The 21,570-nt window shown below is 41.6% G+C and overlaps 1 protein-coding gene across 4 annotated transcripts in view; it reads left to right on the forward strand.

Annotated features, from left to right (window-relative positions):
- The window catches only part of CRACD (capping protein inhibiting regulator of actin dynamics), a 223,293-nt gene that overhangs the window by 94,463 nt on the left and 107,260 nt on the right, over positions 1 to 21,570 (forward strand). For 3 of the 4 annotated variants that reach the window (XM_090035961.1, XM_090035959.1, XM_090035960.1), the window contains one exon: positions 18,651 to 18,722. The exons of the other annotated variant lie outside the window; for it this stretch is intronic. In XM_090035961.1, coding sequence (XP_089892087.1) covers positions 18,698 to 18,722 — 25 coding nt within the window. In that variant the 5' untranslated portion in view covers positions 18,651 to 18,697. The remainder of the gene's footprint in view (positions 1 to 18,650; positions 18,723 to 21,570) is intronic. 4 annotated transcript variants of the gene reach the window in all.

Here is a 21,570-nt window from a genome sequence, read left to right on the forward strand (position 1 = left end):
GGGATCCTGGTTTTCTCTGTTTAAGAACCCCATATTTTCTGATTAAAAATTGAAAAATCTCTGAAAAAAATCAAAATCTGCATTTTTCCACAATTAAAAGGAAATGCCAGTTTATATCTACAGGTATCAGTTGAACACAATGTTTGAGTGATATATTTACAATTTTAATGCAATTTGGAAGCCTACCAGTGCCTCAATTATTATAATAAAATAAATTCAAAATACCTATATATTTTGACATTTGATTTGGGGGTTTTTTTTAATCATAGAAAATCAGAGCTCCCCCGGCCCCCTTGGGTCACCAAGACACGGGTCCAGTTGCAGCTTCCACCATCCCCACAGCTGCTTTGTGTTACTGAACAGCCCTGATATGCCACCCTACCTATGTCATTGCCCCTCACTCCTGACCCACAGCCCAACCCCCCGCCAGCCCTGCTAATGTCCCTCTCTCCCAGCGCATAGACACCCCCACTGAGGCTCCTTACTCCTGACCCACAGCCTCCTGCCTCCACCCCCAGCCCTACCAGAGGCAACCCACAGCTGCCAGGGCTACAGGAGCATCCTGCCTGCTCCTTGCTCCATGGGCGCCAGCCCCAGCTGCTGCACGCCAGGAACACCTGAGTCCCAGCTGCTGCGCATAGGCCCCATGGCAGTGCCCCCCCCAGTCCAAGCCACCAAGCCTGCCCCATTCCCTCCCTCACACTGGTCACTGCTGCCTCAATCTGCTCCCCTAACCCAGACTTACCTGCAGGCAGCTGGGAGAGCTGCTCTCCACTGCTGCCTAGTTGTATTGCTGGCCACGTGCATGTGTGGAGGCTGGAACTCTGCCTCCCTGCAAGGGGAAGCCTGTGGTTTCTTGTTTTTTTATTCTTTAAAGGACAAAATATGCATTTTTTTCCTACAGAAAACCTGGATCCCTGGTGATGACTCATTTTATTTTTGGGGGGGCTATTGTTGTTCTGCAGCATGTTTCAGTGAAGATCAGAATTAGCAGTTCCTTGTTAGTTTTGTCCCTTTGCAAATTGTCATCTCAGCTGAATTGGTTTCTCCTCCAAGTTTGATGTGCTGGTCACAGAGCACCATTAATTCAAGGAGTAAGTTGCCCTCAGCTTTCTGAAGAGGTAGATCTTTGTTGGTATGGCCACTGGAATGCTCTCGTCAGAAAGCAGCAAAGTAAAGAGAGTCCATCCCAGAAACTGTGAGCAAATAAATGTCATGGCAATTAATTGGAGGTTTAGGGGAAATCTATAGCTGTCCTCTCAGGGATTCCTGCAAAATGGATTGAATGTTGTGTGCTGCAGAAAGATGTTGTGTGTCATGTGTTCTGACCACTGAGCAGGCAAATCAAATAGTCCCTCTTCATTGGCCTCTGGCTGTTCTTTACTTGTTCTGCTGGGAGCAGAAGAGAAGAAAGGAAGTGGAGTAGGTGGCATCATCACCCCAAGCAGTGGGAAATGGAGAGGAAGTAAGATGGAATAGGAGCTTTTCATTCAGGAGACTGTCCATATGTGGATTCTGCTGTAGGTGTACTTGATTCTTTTGGCTATCAGTAACAGGAGAGCTTTGCACAGAGGGCACTGTCTATACACATGCGCCCGGGTGGGAGGATGCTTTAATTAGAGCGGCTCCATATGACTCTCAGAGCTGCTCTAATTAAAGCACCCACAGTGTCACGTGTATTCAGTGTCTCACCCGTCAAAATGGTGGTGGGGGTGCTTTAACTGAAGCTTGTTCAACAGATGGGCCCTAACTGACACTTTATGACCCTAAGCAGCTCCTGACCAAACTCATCTGTATTATGGTAGTTATAATGGGGTTAACACATTAAGTTAAGGGACCAATGCTTGTGATGCTGTGGAAGGCCTCTGTTCCCTCCATGATTTGCTTTGCCATGTCCACATGTTTCACCTGCACTAATTCCAGGCAATATTTTCAGAATTTTTTATTATTTGATGATAACTGTTTTCAGATATGCCAACTAGTAATTTACATATAACTTACAGAGCTACACAAAACATGGCAGCTAAGACTGTGGAATAAGAGGAAGAGAGAGCTAAGCCAAAATTTTCAGTGTATCCTCTGCAAACTTCAGGCTCTGATGCTGAAAACAGGGGTCTAAAACCCTGCATGGAGCTTGTGAGGATTCTCTTTGCTGGCAGACCAAAAACTGAGAATAAGAATAAATTTCCACTTCTAGACTCAGACTGCTGACTTCCATCCTTCTCAGAAGCAGGTAGAAGTGCAGACATTTTGAGTTGACCAGATACTGGTAGCCCTTGAGAAGTCTTTATGGTCCGCCCTTCATTCTAGAGTTCCTTGCCTATGAAGATGGGGCCTCCTGCATGCATGTGGGTAAACAGTTGCTTCAAACCTGAGTTCTTTGCAACTCACAGTGAGCTGTTCCTTTCCCTCTAGCAGAGCTGCCATGTTCTGTCCTTACATGAGGAGGCTGAAGTTGGTTCTTTGATCCCAGTCTACATATGTGTGGTCTATTACAGAGCAATGGTAACTGCATTACTGTTAAGGTTGCATTGTAGAGTTCAGTTTTAACAGTACCTGTTAAAAACTATTGGAAAAAAAGAAAGCATAGGATAGAAATTGAGGGCTATTTAGATGTTATGGTGGATTGATGAATTAGCTGATTTATAGGAAAAAAAGGAGTTTGAAAATGAGGTGTTCTGGTGATCTGTTCTTCACAGCATTGCCTTGGTTATTCTGAGTCTTGTTGTCTGATTTCCTGTTATAGTCCTTATGCTGACTGTCCCTGTGGCCTAAGGGAAGGTTCTTAGAGGGGGAAGAACCCTGAAAGTTGAAGTTCATCCTACCTCTTCTAAGTGCTGTTCAAAATACCATGCAATTCATTATCCTTGTTGTTGACTTCACCCTTGACCTCCAGTTTAGAAGACAATTAAGGAGAGGTGCTCCCTTCCTACACTCCCAGTTCAAAATATTATATTTTTTTCACATATGACAAAATCTGTCCTCCAAAATTGGCCCCAGATCCTGATGCACACCCCTGATGTACTTATAGGCTTTTAGCAGGTTCCCCCTGAGCCTGTACTTTTCCAGGCTGAAGAGTCCCATAGCTCTCAGCCTCTGTTCATAAGGGCTGTTCTTCTGTCCTCTGATCACGCACATGGCTCTCCTCTGGACTCTTTCAAGCTTCTCCATATCCTTCTTGAATTGTGGAGCCCGGAGTTGGATGTGGTACTCCAGCTGCAGCCTCACCAAGGCTGAGTACAGTGGGAGGTTGACATCATGAGATTTACATAAGACGCATCTATGGATGCATGCCAAAATTTGCAGCATCACATTGGTGATTCATGTTCATCTTGTGGTCAATCATGACCCTGAAGTCTCTTTCAGCCATGGTGCTAGCAAGCGTAGCACTGCCAAGCCTATAAGCATGCCACAGGGTTTTTTTCCCAAGGTAGAGTACCTTACATTTGTTGGTATTGAATGTCATCAGGTTTGTATCTGCCCACTTTTTCAGCCTATCCAAGTTGGCCTGGATCACCAGGCTATCCTCAGGTTTGGTGTCATTCTGACACCAGTATCCATGTCATTGATAAAGACGTTAAAAAGAACAGATCCAAGGACGGAGCCTTGGGGGACACCACTGAGCACCATGCTGATTCATTTCCATTGACCACCACTCCCTGAGTCCAGCCTCAGGGCCAATTCCCCAGCTACTGGACTGTGATGTAGCTGAGGCCATGGTTGCCCAATTTCCCAAGAGGAGATCGTGGGACACCAGATCAAAGGCCTTTTTTTTTTTTAAAGTTGAGATATATAATGTCAATCTCTTTTCCCTTGTCCAGGTGATATGTCACCTGGTCACAGGGTGAGGTAAGATTGGTCAGGCAGGACCTACCCACAACAAACCCATGCTGGCTGTCCTTCAGGATGTTGCCATCAGCCAGCTTGTCAAGAATGGTTTCTTTGATGATTTCTTCTAGAATCTTTCCAGGGATTGAAGTCAAGCTGATTGGCCTGTATTTCCCTGGATCTACTTTCCTCCCTTTCCTGAAGATGGGCACACTACCTCTAGCACCTCCCCCTCCCAGAACAGCCTGGCACCAGTGGGCCCCTTCTGTGCATGAGCACAGTTTTAAAATGGCCCGGCATCCTCTATTTTGAAGACTCCATCTTTCTCTTGGTTCTCTTGAGAGTTTTTTATCTCCCCATGTTAACCACTGTTATCTCCAAAGTCTTGGGATCACTTGCGAGCAGACTCCATCCCTCCTTGCCTATTCCTCCTTTCTTTCTGAGCCAGCATACACCATCACAAATACATCCTCCATCTTCATTAAGTGCACTAAGTGTTAAACTTGAACAGTAAACCACACTTTAATAGTTGTGATACCAACAGATCAGCACATCTGACTGTCACTTACTCCATGCTTATAAGAAATAAGAGTAGAAACCTGTATTTGGGATGTGAAAACTGTTCTTTGTAGCAAAGGCATCCTACTGTCTTTTGTGTAAGACTCTCTCCTGAAAACAGTCCCTTAGATTTCAGTGTGAAACTTTGTCCTCTACTTCAAGCCTGAGGAGATTGTCTCTGGTTCTCTTGATTTAACTTTGGTGCTGAGGACAGGACACAAGGGGATAATCCATTGCAGAGTAGATGTACATTAAATCTCATGGGGAAACAAAAATATTCCTAACTGTAAGAACAGTGGGCAAAAGTGGAACAACCTATTTAGGGAAGTTGTTAACTCCCCTTCATTGGAGGTTTAAAGAAGAGGTTGGACAGTCACCTGCCTATGATAGCTTAGGAATAATACATCCCAGTCTATGGGATTCAGTTCAGGAAAGCACACAAGCATGTGGTTAATTTTAACTACACAATTAAATGGTTTCCTGAATTGGAAAGTTAGGTCCATAAATTCCTGCATGGCAGTTATGGACAATTCCTCACAAAATTTATTATAAAAAGAAAAGGAATCAATATGTAAATCAGAACTCATTAGGATGCAATACCTGTTCTCCTTGACCTATGTAACAGCTGCGTATCTTGTATCTGTATTGATGATTCATTTTGCTTTATCCCTCCAAATAATTTCACACCACTGTGAGGTATATTTTCAAAGGACTGCAGAGGGAATTCTGCATACAAATCCATGAGTATATCCTGTAACCATCAAATGTCTTTTCTTTCCTTATTCAGTGGTTTTCTAAAAATCAAGTAGGCTATATCATCCTTTTACTTGATCAGCAGTATTGTGATCTCTGTGCATTATTTTGGCCTAAGGCTTCTACTTCTTAAGACTCTGAACTGCTAATATTCAGTAGGTTACTTAGGCCAGATCCTACTCCATCTATGAGGCAACTAAGTGGACAAATATATCATGCTTTACCACTAGGTCACAAGAAAATGAACAGGAGGAGGACCAACCTACCCATCTTTTATATTAACAGTTTTTCAGAACAGAATAAATTAGGATTGCATATAGGCACCTAAATGCACCTATGCATCTAATAGATGGAATAAAATCTGGCCTTTAGTGTATGGTGCCAGTGCACCAGCGAAACATCATGTTACCTGGAGTGTTTTGAATATATTAATCTGCAAAAGATATATACAGGCATGCAAGCAAGCAGGCAAAAGTACTTGGAATATACCTATGCATAATTTAAAGGTAGATGCCAATGGTTCACTCGCAATTAATTTCCAGGTGCAAATGTGCCATCTGTGTGCAAGTTTTCTTTTTTTAAGTGCTAAAATTTGGAAAATTTTGTCCCAAGCAATATTCACTGCTGCATGTGATGCCCTTGAAATTCCATAAAGTACTGTGCTTGTGACAGGCGAAGCTGAGTTGGCCCTAGTCCAACTGTGTTACTTGAGTAGGAGCAAGCACTGAACTTTCCCTGCAGAGTGATAATGCTTTCCATCATGAGGTCTTGAAAGGTGTTACTTGTACAAATGTAGTATCCAATAGAAGTACTATTTTGTACTGTAGCATGTGCCAGTCCTGTCATTCAGTGTCATGATGTAAAACAAATGAATATCCACAGAAAGAAAAGAAAATACAATTCTGGAAGATAAAACTAAATGCATGATAATAAATATTCAAACTATGGGCAGACTCTCCCTATGACAGCAGTGAGAGACCTTTTTAAATATGACTTGGAAACTAGGTTTATAGAGGGACAAATCTCATAATCCATTAATGACTATCTTGCTGGTCTGGAAAGTACTCCACCTGCATGAATAGTATCCTTAAATAATGTAGGTAGCAATGTTTCTCTTTTTGTTACTGAACCTGTTAGAGTAGTTCTTTATCACCTGGCAGAATTCAAAATCTGAATAATTGAAAAAAACATGTCATCTATAGAAGTCTCCTCTGTAATATTCTGATTCTTGTGGTGTGTTAATATAGCTGCTGTTCCTATACAGCGTGCACTCTTCGGTAAGTAAATACAGTGTACACTCTTCTGTAAGGTATGTTTCATACTGGCAAGAAAAGGAGAGAGAGCCATGAATAGACCTGATAGTGTACTGCGGCTGCTCCTGAAATACCAGAAGCCTTGCTGGGAAATGTCCAGGAAGGGAGCGATGAGACTCTTTCATAGAAGTTTTCTCTATAGCTGGAGTGGGCAAAATATGGCTTGCGGGCCAGATCCAGGCTGCCAAGTGATTGGTTCTGGCCCCCAGGTGGGCACCCACCAGTTTATTGGATATGGCCTTCAGTAGCCCTTGCAGTGCTCTGCATGGGGCCAAGCCCTGTCAGGATGAAAAAAAAATGTACTTTGCTTGAACTAAGTTAAGTAAAAATTTGACACACACTGCAAAAATAGCTGCAGTTCTAGGAATTCTTTCTATTAGGGATGATGGAAACATATCAATAAAGTAAACACTTTAATTTACAATATTTCATTGCGGTGAAATTTCCATATAAAAACACTGAATGAAATAAAGATTCCCTTCTATGCAGGGGCCCATAACTTGATGGAAGTATAAATTGCTGAAATTGTACTAATTATGTTATAAAATGCAGTTATAATACTGTTGTATTAAGGATGTAATGGTCTGCCTAGATCATGTATTTTTATTGCATTCTTCTACTGTGTAAATGTATCCAAATAATGCTAAAACGTAATACATTTCAGTACAGTGATAAAATAAGCAGAGACTGACTACATATTTCTGATTTACATAAATTTAGTGGTTATTTAAAACTGCTATGCTGTACTTTTTATTTCAGTAAAATTGACAAAACTATGGCTACAGATGAAAGAGACACTAAGCAGACTGTTCAGTCTGAGGTACTGTGTACTGATGATTCAGGTACTGTAAAAATAAACTGGATTTTTTTAAATTGCAAATTAAAGAGACAGAATCCATTTTCCTTTCCATTTGGTTGCATATAGAGCTTCTTTCTTCCATGAATTATGCAGTGTAGGCAGGCAAAATGATCTACTCATGCCCTGACTGAAAGACTGTAGGATTTGGGGGCTTTCTTTCTTTACCACAGATTGGTCTCCTGACGAGCTGCAGCATGGGCTAGCAAGTTTTGGCTACTTGTATTGGAACTGTAAACCACTGTTTTCCCCGAACAGTTGCTCCTTAATTTCAGTGTGCCAAATAGTACTGCCTTTTCTCAGGTAGAAGTCATTGGTATATTACTTGGCGAAAGACTGGGTAAGAAAGCAGTGTTGACCAAGTTTTGCTCCCATTTCTTTTTTAGAGCTTTTCATCTTGTTATTTCAGGTCTCTGTATCAGGCTTTTATAGTCTTCAGCTTGGTTCTAGCATCACACAAATCAAAGAAATCTAAAAATTTCATAGATTTCATAGACATTTCGGCTGCAAGGGACCCTGGAGGATCATCAAGTCTAGCCCCCTGCCCCAGGGTCAGGAAGTCATCAGGGATCATAGGATCCCAGCAAGATAAGCATCCAAATGTGTCTTGAAGACATTCAAAGTGGGTGCTTGAACCGCCTCCAGTGGCAGTCTGTTCCAAACCTTGGGCGCTCGAGCAGTGAAGAAGTTCTTTCTTATGTTCAGCCTGAATCGGTCAGAGTGGAGTTTGTGACCATTTGATTTTGTCATCCCTTGGGGAGCTCTGGTGAACAGACGTTCCCCCAGATCCTGATGAGCACCCCTGATAAATTTATAGGTGGCCACCAGATCACCCCTAAGCCTGCACTTTTCCAGGCTGAATAGCCCCATTGCTCTGTGTCTCATCATAAGGTCTGTTTTCCTGACCTCTGATCATGCGTGCGGCTCTCCTCTGCACTCTCTAAAGCTTCTCCACCTCCTTTTTGAATTGTGGAGCCCAAAACTGGACGCAGTACTCCAGCTGCGGCCTCACCAAGGCCGAGTACAAGGGGAGAATGACATCCCGGGATTTGCTTGAGAAGCATCTATGGATGCAAGCCAGCGTTTTGCTCGCTTTACTAGCCGCAGCATCACATTGAAGGCTCATGTTCATCTTGTGGTCAATCATGACCCCCAAGTCCCTTTCATCTGTAGTGTTAACCAGTGTAGCACTACCGAGCCTCTAAGCATGGTGCAGGTTTTTCCTCCCAATGTGGAGAACCTTGCATTTTTCGGTTCTCGTCCGCCTATTTCGTGAGTCTGTTCAGATCCACCTGGATCACCCTCCTGTCCTCAGGTGTGGATGCTTTACCCCAGAGTTGGGTGTTGTTGGTGAACTTGGCCAGCCCACTTCTGACACCAATGTCCACATCACTGATGTTGATGTTAAACAGTATAGGCCCTAGGACAGAGCCTTGTGGAACCCCACTGGTCACAGCGCACCAAGACGATTGAAGATGGAGAAGCAATACTAAATTAAGTAATTTTGTTTGACACTTCTTCCAATGCAGGGTCATTTTTTTTCAAGGTATTTCTGACAGTTTTCAAGACAAGCTTTTCTTCACATTGTATATCCAACTGTCTCATAGAGGGGTGCCCAACTTCCGGGCCATGGGCCAAGTGCAGCCCATGGAGCCATAGTATCTGGCCTATGGGGCTCCCCACAAATTGGGAAATGTGGTGGCAATGGAGCAGTGGTAATAAATATGGCCACCCTTCTCCACCACCAAATTCATAAACCCTGCCTGGGGCTGGGTTGGGGCTAGGCCACACCCCTTTCTCCCATGGGGCTAGGTTGGGGCTGGGCTATGTCCCATCCCCCTGCAGGACCAGGTTGGAACTGGGCCAGGCCTCCTCCCTATCTCCACAGGGTCAGGCTGGAGCCAGGATGCCCCCTGGCCCTTTCTGTGGGGCTGGATGGGGCCGTGCTGCGAATGCCCCATGCTGGATTGGGACCATCACTTGGATCTGGCCCACAAACAGTCTGGCCACCCCAATGGCCAAAAGGGTTGAGCACCACTGGCCCAGGTATAATTTATCCTGCTCTAGTGATTGGGGGGGGGAGGGGGGGAGGGTTAGATTAGATGATCTCTAGAGGTTCAATCCTACATTTCTATGGTATCCTCTCCTAGCTTCCTCTGAGAGTTACCTGAAGGATTGACCCATATTTCCTAGACTTCATCCCAGGAGATTTCAGAAAACTAGAACATATGGAAAATAATTTTTTAGGGTTTTATTTCAGCAAAGCACTTGAACACAGGCTGAATTCAATTGAGTTAATCATAGGCTTAAAGTTAAGACAATGCTTCACTGGACTGAGGCCTTGATGGCTTCCTTGCACACAATTCTGTTCATACTGAGTCATATCTAAATATTAGGTACTCAGTATGTTGCTTTGTTTTTCATGAGTCATTACTGAAAATGATTAGACAAGAGACTGAAAAACATTTTATTCCTTTCCCTAGCACTATCCTCACTTGTCCTTGAGCTTATCAGTACCTCCCTAAGGAAATACAGCCTAACAGTTTAGAAATGGTGAGTTAGAGAGTGCACTTGAAAAGATATAACTTACAGTCACAATAGCATATGAAAGTCATTCATCCAAAACTGTTGACGTCTTGCTTAAGATCAAATGTCATGTTTTAGTTTGTGTGGAAAAATCATGTAGTATTCATAATGTCTGTACATGTTTAATAAGTAAGAAAATGGTAAAGGATTGAAGGTGAAATGTCTGAAAACTAAAGCTACTTTTAGGGAAATTATTTGAAAATAATTTAATTTTTTCAGAAATCATTTAATAACCTCACTTCATTTATAACAAAGGTAAGAAGTTTCCTAAAGATCTCAGGTGCCTCTTATCCTGCAAATGGGCATGAAGAGCATTGGCTATAGATAACTAAGACTAAGAGCAAGGACACATGAACAAGTTACTGGGAGGGAAAAGGGTGCAGCACATTGAAGCTGCTGCAGTAACTACCCAAGTACAAACTAGTCCATGGGAGTCTGTGCGTAGAGGAACAGAGGAGTAAGCTACCATGGATTGACTTTTATTTACTGGAGGTGTAAGTATGTGCATGCATTCAGCTGCTGTTGAACAGCTGATGTGCTATAAAATAGGACTGTCCAGCATCTGCAGTCAGGGGCTGCATGCATGCAAACTGCACCAGTGCAAACCATGGGCAGCCTGGCTTCATCCTCAATTCCTTAACTGGAGGCTATTGAATTGTGCTACATAGACACACTGGGCCATGGGTGACCATGCCAATGCAGGCTGTATTGCTCAATGCTCCCCGGGGGTCAGGGCAGGACCTGAAAACCAGAGGAGGAAAGGGGAGCCTGGAGCTCTTGGCTGCTATTGCAGCCAGAGTAATGTGGGGAGCAGTGACAAAGTGGGAGCAAGGGGGCACAAACCTGGAAGTGTCCTGTTATAATATACCTTCCAAGGAAGGTGGTGCTCTCCCCTACCTTGGGGGTCTTTAAGAGAAGGCTGGATAGGCATCTGGCTGGGGTCATATGACCCCAGTACTCTTTCCTGCCTACACAGTGGGTTGGACTCAATGATCTGTTGAGGTCCCTTCTGACCCTAGCATCTATGAATATCCTCATATTAGCTATGGTTATTGTAAGTTGCCAGTTTCTTGCTAAACTTCATGACCTCATCTATGAAAGTCCCAGAATGGATGAATCAGTGCTTTTAATCTATATTCAAGATCCACTCTTATTTAATTGTGTCAACTCCCTTAGCTCATCTTCCTCTCTTATCTTTCCTTCCCTTTCCATTTGGCTTGTCAGCTCTTCATTCTTCATCAGTTTGCCTGCTGTCCCCAAATGGGTGAGTCACTAATTGCACTTAGTGCTTGGATACCAACTCTCTTTTAGGAAACTCAGTCATGCCTCAGCTAAGTAGACAGCTCTGTCTTTGAGAGGTTCTGACATGATTTGCTCTCTTTTGTTACCTGCTTCTGCACCAGCTACCTTAATTTAAAAAGTAGTTTTATTATAACCACTTTTGGCCTCAGTAGACATTATCTACCCTGTTAAGTTCCATTTCTGTTTAATACTGTGTCAAACCCCTCCAGTTTTCTCTTCCTCCCTTTCCTTTCTTCCTCATTGATTTTGTTTACATCTCTTCCTCCACCATCTCAGCAAAACTCTCATTGCCAACAGGATGGTATTTCTTGTTTGAATGTCTTGGCTGTTCAGTAGAAGCTGATATTTCTACTCCTCACTAAAAGGAGATGAGGCTTCAAACAGATGGAAAGAGAGGACTGGAAGAACTACTCATCCTAGTAAGGGGAAACTTTTTTGTGCTCTCAGCACGAGATGATCAGAGACAGAGTACTTACTTAGTTGCCTGAAAGATGTATTTAAACCAGGATCAAAATACTGAAACACCCCACTACCTAGGGACTGCATCCTGAAACTGGGATGTCCAGCCTTTCAACTTGAGGAAATATGATAGGTCAACCTCACTGTAATCTCCCTCTTAAATTCTATGCATTTGACTGCAAAACCAGTAAGAAGCTAAGAGATCCAATCCAATTTATTTTTTTTATTTATAGAATGATTAGAAATGCTTCTGTCTCTTTAAAATTGCAAATGGTGTGATTTTTTTTGCTGTGATGATTACTGCAGTGTATGAACATGAAATTATTCAGGAGAGAATAACTTCACGGTATGCTGTGGTTTGATGTGGCTTCCTTATATTCAATTCCTTTTTCCTTCTGCAGTGCTGTTTCAGCTTTACACTATCAATTATTGTAATGTTTAGATTTCTGTTTTTCTGGTTGTCTCTCAAAGTTAAAAAATATCAAAATCATGGCAAATTAAGTTGGTTAATGAAACCTACCTGATAGAAATGTAGTGGATCTGAGTTGAACGATAGGGGTGGAGAATTAAAGAAAGGGTTTGTGTTTTGATGAGAGAAGAAAATACAGATGCCAGGTCTCATTTGTTTAAAATATCCATAATAAGTAGATTGGTTATGAATTACAAGAATGATAATTAACAGTAAAGACTATTATTCCCACTGGCAAGCGCCTTCAAAAAGCCACCTTTTGTCTTTCTATGATACTCCTGAAAGGTGTCATACTGACAGCCCTGGCAGTTGAAGTCTTCTGCATAGTCATATAACAGACATGGCACAGATGACTGCACTACATTTTTCCATGTTGTACCCACAGTACAAACCTGTGACTAGAAGAACAAAGCTAGTGGAGTGAGAGGGCTTAGTTCATCCTCTACACTCTTTCAGTCCTTGGTCACTCTACTGATGTTATCAAAGCAGCTGACATTTAATACTGTTTGTATCTGGGAATTTTGTAATGTGGATGTCTACCCACTATAAATTAGACTGAGATCACCAAATTCAGTTCGTGTGCATCACCACTGAGCAGCCAATGAAAGGTATAGCTTCTGGTCACTACCAAATGGGTTAGATTTGGCTTGAGATCTTGGAGCTAGATGGCTCTCTATACCATTATTAAGTCCTCAGGTCACTTATTTTTTACAGTAGTGCCCAAAGCAAACCTAACTAATAATATTAAAAGGCAAAGAAGAAAGGAGACACTAGAATTCTGTTGTTTGAGCAGCATCCCTCTTGTTGCCTCATTGTAATTCCCATGCAACACATCCCATCTAGACAGCAAATCCTATCTTCTGTATCAGTAGTGACATCTCTTGGCTTCTAATGAAATGATTTTGTCTGGTCTCCAATAGCTTTGTGTTTGTTTGGTCAGTTTGTTTGTCAGTTTGCTTTACTGAATTAAATATTTTCCATTGATTCTGTATAGGTTAGAACACTTGACTAACTTGGGCCATGTACAAAGCATTCATTTCTAGTGGTGGAAAATTTCCATTAGACTTGACTCCAGGAGGAGGAGCAATACTGATATCTAGTCTCTAACCTCTCCTTTACCTAGCACCTTCCTGAGACTGGAGCAATCCCCATTTGGAGAAAGTGTGGGCTGCACCAGTTCTCCTGTTCCCCAGGGACTGAAGCAGTAGGGCAAAGCCCCAGTGACGCGGGAGTGAGAAGCCGGCAAGGGTTGGCACTGCTCCATATGCCCAGGAGCTGAGTGAAGGAAGAAGCACCTCAAAGCCTCCTGCTTCAGCACCTGTCTACAGAGGGGCAGGAGCAGCTGCACCCTCCCCCCGCATGCACCTTTTCCAGGTTGGGGTGCTGCTGGTCTCTGGAAGGCACAGGAGCCTTTCCCTATACCTCTGCTTCTCCTGGTCACTGTGAACAGTTAAACTGCAGGAAAGTTTGTTGTCTCTGGAGAAACTCTGCCTGGAGCAACTTCCATGTGATTGGAATCAGGTTATTTTTCTGTTTAGTTTTGAAACGGAGCATGAATTTCATTCTGGTGTCAGTACTACTAGCACAGCCAAGTTTCCAAAGGTTGAGTTTTTGATACCATTTGAGATTTTCATAGATTCATAGATGTAGGGTCAGAAGGGACCTTGCAGATCTTCTAGTCTGACCTCCTGCCCTGGCAGGAGAGAGAACTGGACCCAAATGACCCCAGCTAGGTAACTGTCAAGCCTCCTCCTAAAGATCCCAAGGGACCACTTCCCTTGGAAGGCACTACTTCGCAATCAGGCAGCTAGATTGTGAAGTAGTGCCTTTTAATGTCTAGTCTGAACCTACTTTCTAACAACTTATGGCCATTATTCCTTGTTACTCTGAGAGGTGCTTCGGGGAACAGGGTCTCTCCCATTCCCTGCTTGTCCCCCTAGTAAGTTTACAGATGGCCACCAGGTCCCCTCTCAGCCTTCTCTTGTGGAGGCTGAACAGGTTCAGGTCCCATAGCCTCTCCTCATAGGGTCTGCCCTGCTGTCCCTGGATCATGTGAGTGGCCCTCCTCTGGACCCTCTCGATGCTGTCCACATCCCTCCTGAAGTGCGGCGCCCAGAACTGGATGCAGTACTCCAGCTGTGGCCTGACCAGTGTTGGTGCCACTTCCATTAGCACCAGGTCTGAATGTAGAACTTTTACCTGGATGCCTGACATAAAAACTCACCTCAAGGATGAACATGCTTAGCATTAGTACCACAAACTGTCCCACAGAAAGTCCACCCAGCAACCTAACAAATCTCACAGGACTGTTGGAAGCTCTCCATGTCAACATATTCCCCTTGTTCAGTTTCTGAAATGTACTCCACTGTAGCAGCATCCTCCCCCTACTTACTGATGGGAAAGATACATAAATACAGTTTTCAGCCGGGTGTTTGGGGTTTTTTTTTTTTCTTCCAGTGAATCTTGGTGCTTAGGGAGTAGGAGGAAGAGGGGGCATCTCTCTTAGCTTGTCTGCTCAGTCCTTGTTCTAACCCGCTTATTGTCACTTGGCTTCTTCCAGCATTGCCACCTTGACCCACAGAGCACCCTCCTTTGGGTCTGCAGACAGGAAGCTGACCCATATAACTGCAAAGGATGGGGAAAATCTGTGTGTGTCCATGTCCCCTCTGTCCCTGACATAGCAAGTAGTATGTGATGGGGTGGTCCATATCCAATAACCTTCCAGATCATTTTCGGGGAGTGTCTCAAGTTTAGGAATAACTCCTTTGTAGTTCTCAGTATTTTAGCTAACATGCTGAAGTGGCTTATCTAAACTGAACTTTGGAAGTTTGTTCATGGGTGTTTGTGCACGTTCTCTCTCTCTCTCTCTCACCCACCAATTTCTTACCAATAATATAAAACAGTTCTATTTTCATTACAAACTTGGTATCTCTTTAGATGGTGGCCAGTCACCCTCCATCCTGTCAAACTTGTCAGAAAACAAGACTTTTACTCTTTATTTTCTGGCTTCTTTCCTTGAATCTCCTTTTCCTATTCTTCTTTAAAAACATTCCAAAATCAAACTTAGTAGTAAAACCTGGCATTATTTAAAACTCAGTTCATTGGTTGATCCTTACCTGAATTTGCCTCTAGTCATAAACTCTCAAGTTCTGTGACCTTCTTTGATATATGAATCAGCTCAAAGTAAATTCTAGTGGATTTTAATTAACCGCTAATATTGGAACAATTGAGGCTCTTCAAATATACTGCCTTTACCTGTGTCTAAAAGAAGCTGTTCAGCTTTTGCAACTTGTCATTCAGTAATTTACAAGATGGCTAAGAAAGGGAAAAATTATGCTGCCCACTTCAATTAGCGGTAACTGTTGTGGTGGATAGTGCTTGGAACCATATCATGTTTTTCTGGGCAATATTTTGTCTAACTCATTTTTATTATATTCTTGATTTCAGCCTTTAGGAATCTGTCTCCCCATTAGTTATCCTTTGCAGAAGGAAATTTTACCAAGCTTCTTGGCCTTGATTTTGTGACATTTTTGGTGTAAATTGGAATAATTTTCATCCTATTAAGGGAAAAATAATTGGGATCTTTCTAATGTCTGTTCTGTTCTCTGGTATCTAAATATTGTTTCAATGGAATCAAATGGAAAGGCTTCTGTTATAGTAAAAAAATCTAAGTTTTGGCCAAAAGAGCATTATTTTTTCCACTATTTTCATCATCTTCTATCCATTAACTAAAATATAAGAGGAAACCTTGTGTTCCAAAATTTAGTCCCAAGATAAACACATTAATATCTTTCCTAAAAAATGTGTCACTTCCCAGCATGGTGATTATAGGCATACAAACTAGAAGTAAATAAGATGTGGGCTGCGGTGTTTTCAGTACACTGTTGACCCAGAGTTCTGTATTTCCGTCATGTGTGCCCCAGTGAAGACTATTAAATGCCCATCCAGTACTTGAGAGGGGCTCGAGAATTGTTGACAGCAAGCTGTGTGAGAATCAATAATACTGGTACTGGAAAAAAATATAATGAATAGGATGTGTCCATGAGCTGTAACTTCATGTTCACAGTCTAAGTAATGCTGGTTTCTTACCTGGAGACTGTCACTATTTCTTTTGGATATGAATCTCCAAGCTCAGTCACTTCAGAACCATATTGCTGCAGGGGCTCTATTTGGGCGCCTGTACACATGATGAAAATTGCCCATTTTTGCAGTTTAATTGCATCCTGCTTTACCAGTATGGACGGTTTTTGCAATGTAAATGAGTTTGTTGCATTGCAAACTAAACCACATCTCCATGTATTTTAGCTTGCTATGTAGCTACTTGTAACGTTGCAGCCTTGTAATCTGACATCTTGTGTTGGATTTGATTGTAAATCCCAAAAGGGTTTTGAAACGTATCTTTCTTTGTGCCAGTCTGCCCCAGCTGTGACAAGTGCATACGCTTTAAGTAGAGTCAGTGTAGCGGCATTTAACCAATGACGGGGCCTCAGCTCAGTAAGAAGTTTCCTCCAGGCTGAAGTAGGCCTGGTTTGCTGACTGTTAGGGGATGCTACAAGGGGCATTTGTTTGTGGTGCAAGGCTTGAAGCAGCTTGTAAATGCCTGGTTAAGAGAGAGTGTGGAGGATCAGGTTCTGTTAGTTAACTTTCAGGGTAGAAGGAAGCAACTGCTCAGGTTGGTTGGTTAGTTTATAATTTGTCAGACTCATTCCTGAATTTCGGTACACCTCTTTCTTGCATTAAAATGAAGATGAAGCAGGACTAGGCCTCTCATGTCACAAGAATCTGATTAACTAACCAAATAGCATGTGTCCCCAAGTAAACATACCCACTGTTAAATGAAACTCTTCGCTATACCTATTGCAAGACTTTTGGTGAAATGCCTTTGTGGGAGCAAAAAGTGAGATTACTTTCATATCTCCTTTGCCATTTCCTCCTCCTCCTCTGTCACCTCCATCCCATTTGTCTGTCTGTATTTTGCGCCGTGATTATCTGTGTCTGTTTGCAGTGCTTTCTACAATGAGGCCCTCGAGCAGGGAGGAGAACATTAGGTGCTACCTTAATAATAGTTTATTATTGGTAATGTGACCTGCAGCAAAAAGATGCCATCTGTGATGGATTATTTAAAGCACTACTTGTTGAAAACAGCTTCTGTTCAGTTCAATAATTGTGTATGTTTGTACACAGAAGCTGGGCTTTCTAACCAGAGGGTATCCAGTAGCCATTCTGTTCTCTTACAAACTCAGCCTCATGAGGATAAAGGTTGTAGAAAAGATTTTTATTTCAGAGTTATGAACAATTGTGTCACTAACTCAAGCCTATTCTTGGAAGAAAAGAGTGTTCTTTAGGAGGTAATGTCTTTTGGCTAAGATTTTCAAATGTATATGCCCAAATCTAACCTTAAAGGTATATGGTATTTAAAAGGGCAAGTACATTGATTTAAAAGCCTAACTTGAGCTATCCATTAAAAAAACAACAACAATTGGCCAGACAGAAGATTGCACAGTGATATAGGAAGAGTTGGTAGAAAAAAATTGACTTGGGAGTGCTGGTACACTAGGTCTGCTGGGTATTCAGCACTTTAGAAAATAAAGTTACTTATTTAGGTTCCTGAATGGGACCAATTAGCCTAATTTTAGGCTACTGTTATTTACTGTTATTTCTCTTTAACAATAGTAAACTAGATTTCACAGATTTTTGAACCTTCTGCTATAGAAGTTACAATAACAGTATATAAAAGGGCCAAATTCAAAGCCTAAAGAAGTCTATGGAAAAATTTCATTGAATTAATTGGTGCTGGATCCAGCCAAGGTATGTGACTGAACAGTAAAACCTTTTTGGGACATTCAAGCTTTTCCAATTTTCCCAGAAGAGGCTGCGGTTGTTATCACTTTCTCAGTAAAGATGGTACAGTCTAAGTCTCTTGTCCTCTCCACTTTGTAGGAACATAACTCTGTTTTAGAAAACACTGGTACCTAACACAGCGTTTCCTGCTAAATTACAGTGGGGTTTATGTGAGTTGCTTGGGTAATAATAGTTGCTGTAAGAATTGGGAATGTGAATTTAAACTTTTTTTTTTTTCCCTTTTGTCTTTTATGAAGACACTTTTACATAGCAGTTGTATTTTTAAAACATGACGCAAGTTGTATACCTTGCTACCTTCACAAGGAAGGTAAGTAGTATCATGTTTCTGTTTTACAGATGGGCAAAACCAAAGCAGAGAGAGGTTAAGTCATATAACAAGTGAATTCCAGGCAAAGGAGCTCCTGTTATCAGTACATGAAGTCGCCACTATTCTTGCCTGCTAAGAACTACTATTTGAATTGTCATTTGGAAGTTTCTTTACTTGGGGAAACTTTATTGCTGTGAGGAGACTATTAGATAGAAGCTAAGTATGGAAGCGTATGCTCAACTTGATTCAAGGGGCCATGCTTACAAAGTTTCCTTCCAATTTATAGTATGTCCTTAAGAGCTTTTTAAAAAATGTTCTCATCAGTGATTTTCATGGCTTCTGTTGTTTCCTCCTCAGAGAAGATCAAGTCTGGAGATTCTCTGACTACGTCTGAAATTGTAGGGATGATCAATTTGTTTAAGAAACCTTGTAAGTACACAACTGATTCTGTGGATTCTGAAGCATACAATGTTCTGTCATTCAAAAGTTTATCGTTTTAATTTCTTGTGGCTAAGTTTTAGTACTCCCAAATGAAAAGCTGGCTGAGGGAGTAATGTGCTGTGCTTCATGTGTACAGTCAGGAGCTGCTGCTAATTTATGTGCTGCTTTTCCTCATTTTCATCAGGGCTTTTATTTAACAAAGGATGCATGTAAGCTGAAGTCAAATCCGAATGCAAGAATAGTAGGGTTGTCCTGTTTGTACTTATGCAGATGTCTCCTGTTAGTACCCTTGGAAACTATTTGTGTATTATTGAGAGATTTGAACCCTCATGGTTTGTCTTTCACAGCCACAGTCCCTGCTTTTTATCAGCCTTTGACTTGACTTCTTTGACCTGTGAAGTTTTAGAATTCATGTGTTTTGTGAGTTAAAAACTAGATTTGTGCCTTAAATTATTTTAAAATATTTCTCAGCATCATCAGTGTTTGTTATTTTTTGTTAAAGTGCTTCTCTTTGAAACCTGTTTTTCCCTGGATGTGTATATGCCAGTTGTCAAGAGGTAATTTAATTGATGAAAATATAATAATTTTAACTAAAGCTTTTATGGCATTTGTAGAGATTATATGACAATTTTAATTGTCATGTGACTGATATGAACCGAATGGACACCTGTGGTTTAGATCTGTCCCTCTGTAATTACTAGACATCATGTAATAAATTAAATGTAGTGTCTTTTTTCCCTTTTAATATTTTATTCTGGCTAAACTGTTTACTGTGAACAAAATTTATTTGCAATACAGGCCAGTAGATAACTGTATATTAGAAAGTACATTAATTAAGATGGCAGGCTTGTCTGGACTGCAGGCAGGATGCATGTGGACTACAATTCAGAAGTAAATCCAGCAGTATCACTCTCTCTTCATTTGATCAGATGGAAGTTTCACATGAGTTGAAAATGCATCAAGAAGGGTAGGAAAAGATTTTATTTAATTCATGTTTTAGCATATGGGAACAGGCAATAAATCCCAATGTAGCTAACTGTTGGGTCAAGCCTTTCACTGGGGAAATGAAGACAAATGAGTGAATATAATGAAATCTTTAGCACTCCAGTATGTTATAACTTGCTGTAGTGAAACCTTTAGATTAAAGGGTAGCAGAAATAATGAAAAGCATAAAAAAACATGAAGGAGGGATTCATGTAGGAAGAAGATAAAATGTATGTAAAGTATCTGGCTAGTTTTTCATTGTTGTATATTTATAGATCAGGTGGCCATTTTATTTGCATTTTCCTGAGGAAAACAATAGGTTTGAAACATAAAGATGTTCTTAACTTCTGTGATGGGTGCATGTGTGGGAGCACAGTGTGCTCATTCAATGCCAACAAATGATTTAACTGTGTAAAGGTTGCAGACTCTTTTTAGGTTTCTTCTTGTAGTCAAGGTAACTTCCTCACTGGCACTGTAGTGTGGCAATTACCTTCCTTTTTATGTGACTTTTTACATCACAGGGATAGCTATTACTAACTATTGGCCTAAGCAAAAGATTCCCAATCCAGATTTAAGCACGTTTGAACTGGGTTTGAGATGTCATTTGCATATATTGCTATAACAACACCACTACGGTAATAATTTGGTCTTAAACCACACTTTGAAGGAGGTCACTGGATTACATCTCCTGTAAAAGCTTCCAGATACCTGGAAGCTACCCACAAAGCAGTGTTGACTGAGACTTTCAGGAAGATTCATTCTCCTGTTTCTGTTCTGAGAAACACATACTTCGAGGTAACTTCTACTCTTAACTGAGTGACAAACATGCATGTTATGCTTGCCTCTCCCATCCAACCCAGATGCCACGAATGGGCTAAGGATTCAAAGGTCTTGTAAAAAGGTAGGCAAAGGTGCTACCCAGCAATTTTCTCTCACTGGCAACTAGCTTAAAGCTCCTTTTGTATGTCTTGTGAATGTGTTTCTTTGTCTCCGGTATAGGTGCTGGAGCCTCTCCATTCCCCATGCCGCCTTTAACCAGTTGTTGAATGCTCCAGTTCCAGAACCCTCAAACATGAGTTTCCCTTCACAAGATGGGACTGAATAGATAATGCTGTTTATAAAACTTGATCACTTGTCTTCACTTGGGATCCTGTGTTTGCTTTTGATTACCTTTTGACATAAGAGGTTTGAAACCAACCAAAGAAATGAATGGGCAATGCAGACATTCAGTCACATGAGATAGCATAACGTTTGTTTAGGGAGCATAAACTCTTCACGCATGTCAAGGCGTGAGCCTGCTGGTAATGTTGGAGTACAGGAGAAAACGTTTTGTAGGCAAGACCATCGTGGCCATGATGTGAAACTTGTGACACCAGCCACTGTCAGAGCCAGGCTACTGAACTAGAGTATCTCCAAATCTGACTCGCTCTTGCAATTATGATGTTGAATTTTCCTTGCTTCAGAACAGTTAGCACCTTATCAGATACGAGCTGCAATTAATGAGTCCCTTTAATAAAGTGTTTCAGGAACTAATTAAGACTTCTCTGACAAACATGCTTGATGAAATTTCTTTCTTAAGATGAAAGCATTGGCTTTTTACCACAAAGTTTATCGTGTATTTCTGCCATCTGGCTTCCTTCTCCCATGGCAGACTGTTTAATTCCTTTTATTCTAGGGTTGTATTTTTTCAAAATGATGTATTAACTTTGGCAGTAGTGTAACACAAAGAAGAATGTCCTTCTAGCCGATGGGTATGCTCTTATGTGTTATCATAGAAAACATGGAGGAGAGGGGTTTTATAGTGCTTGAAGGACTCCATAGATTGCTTGGAGATCTGAATAAAAATTATGCA

This window comes from Crocodylus siamensis, chromosome 2 (assembly GCF_052110815.1).
Source record: "Crocodylus siamensis isolate JL-2025a chromosome 2, ASM5211081v1, whole genome shotgun sequence".
NCBI lineage: Eukaryota > Metazoa > Chordata > Crocodylia > Crocodylidae > Crocodylus > Crocodylus siamensis.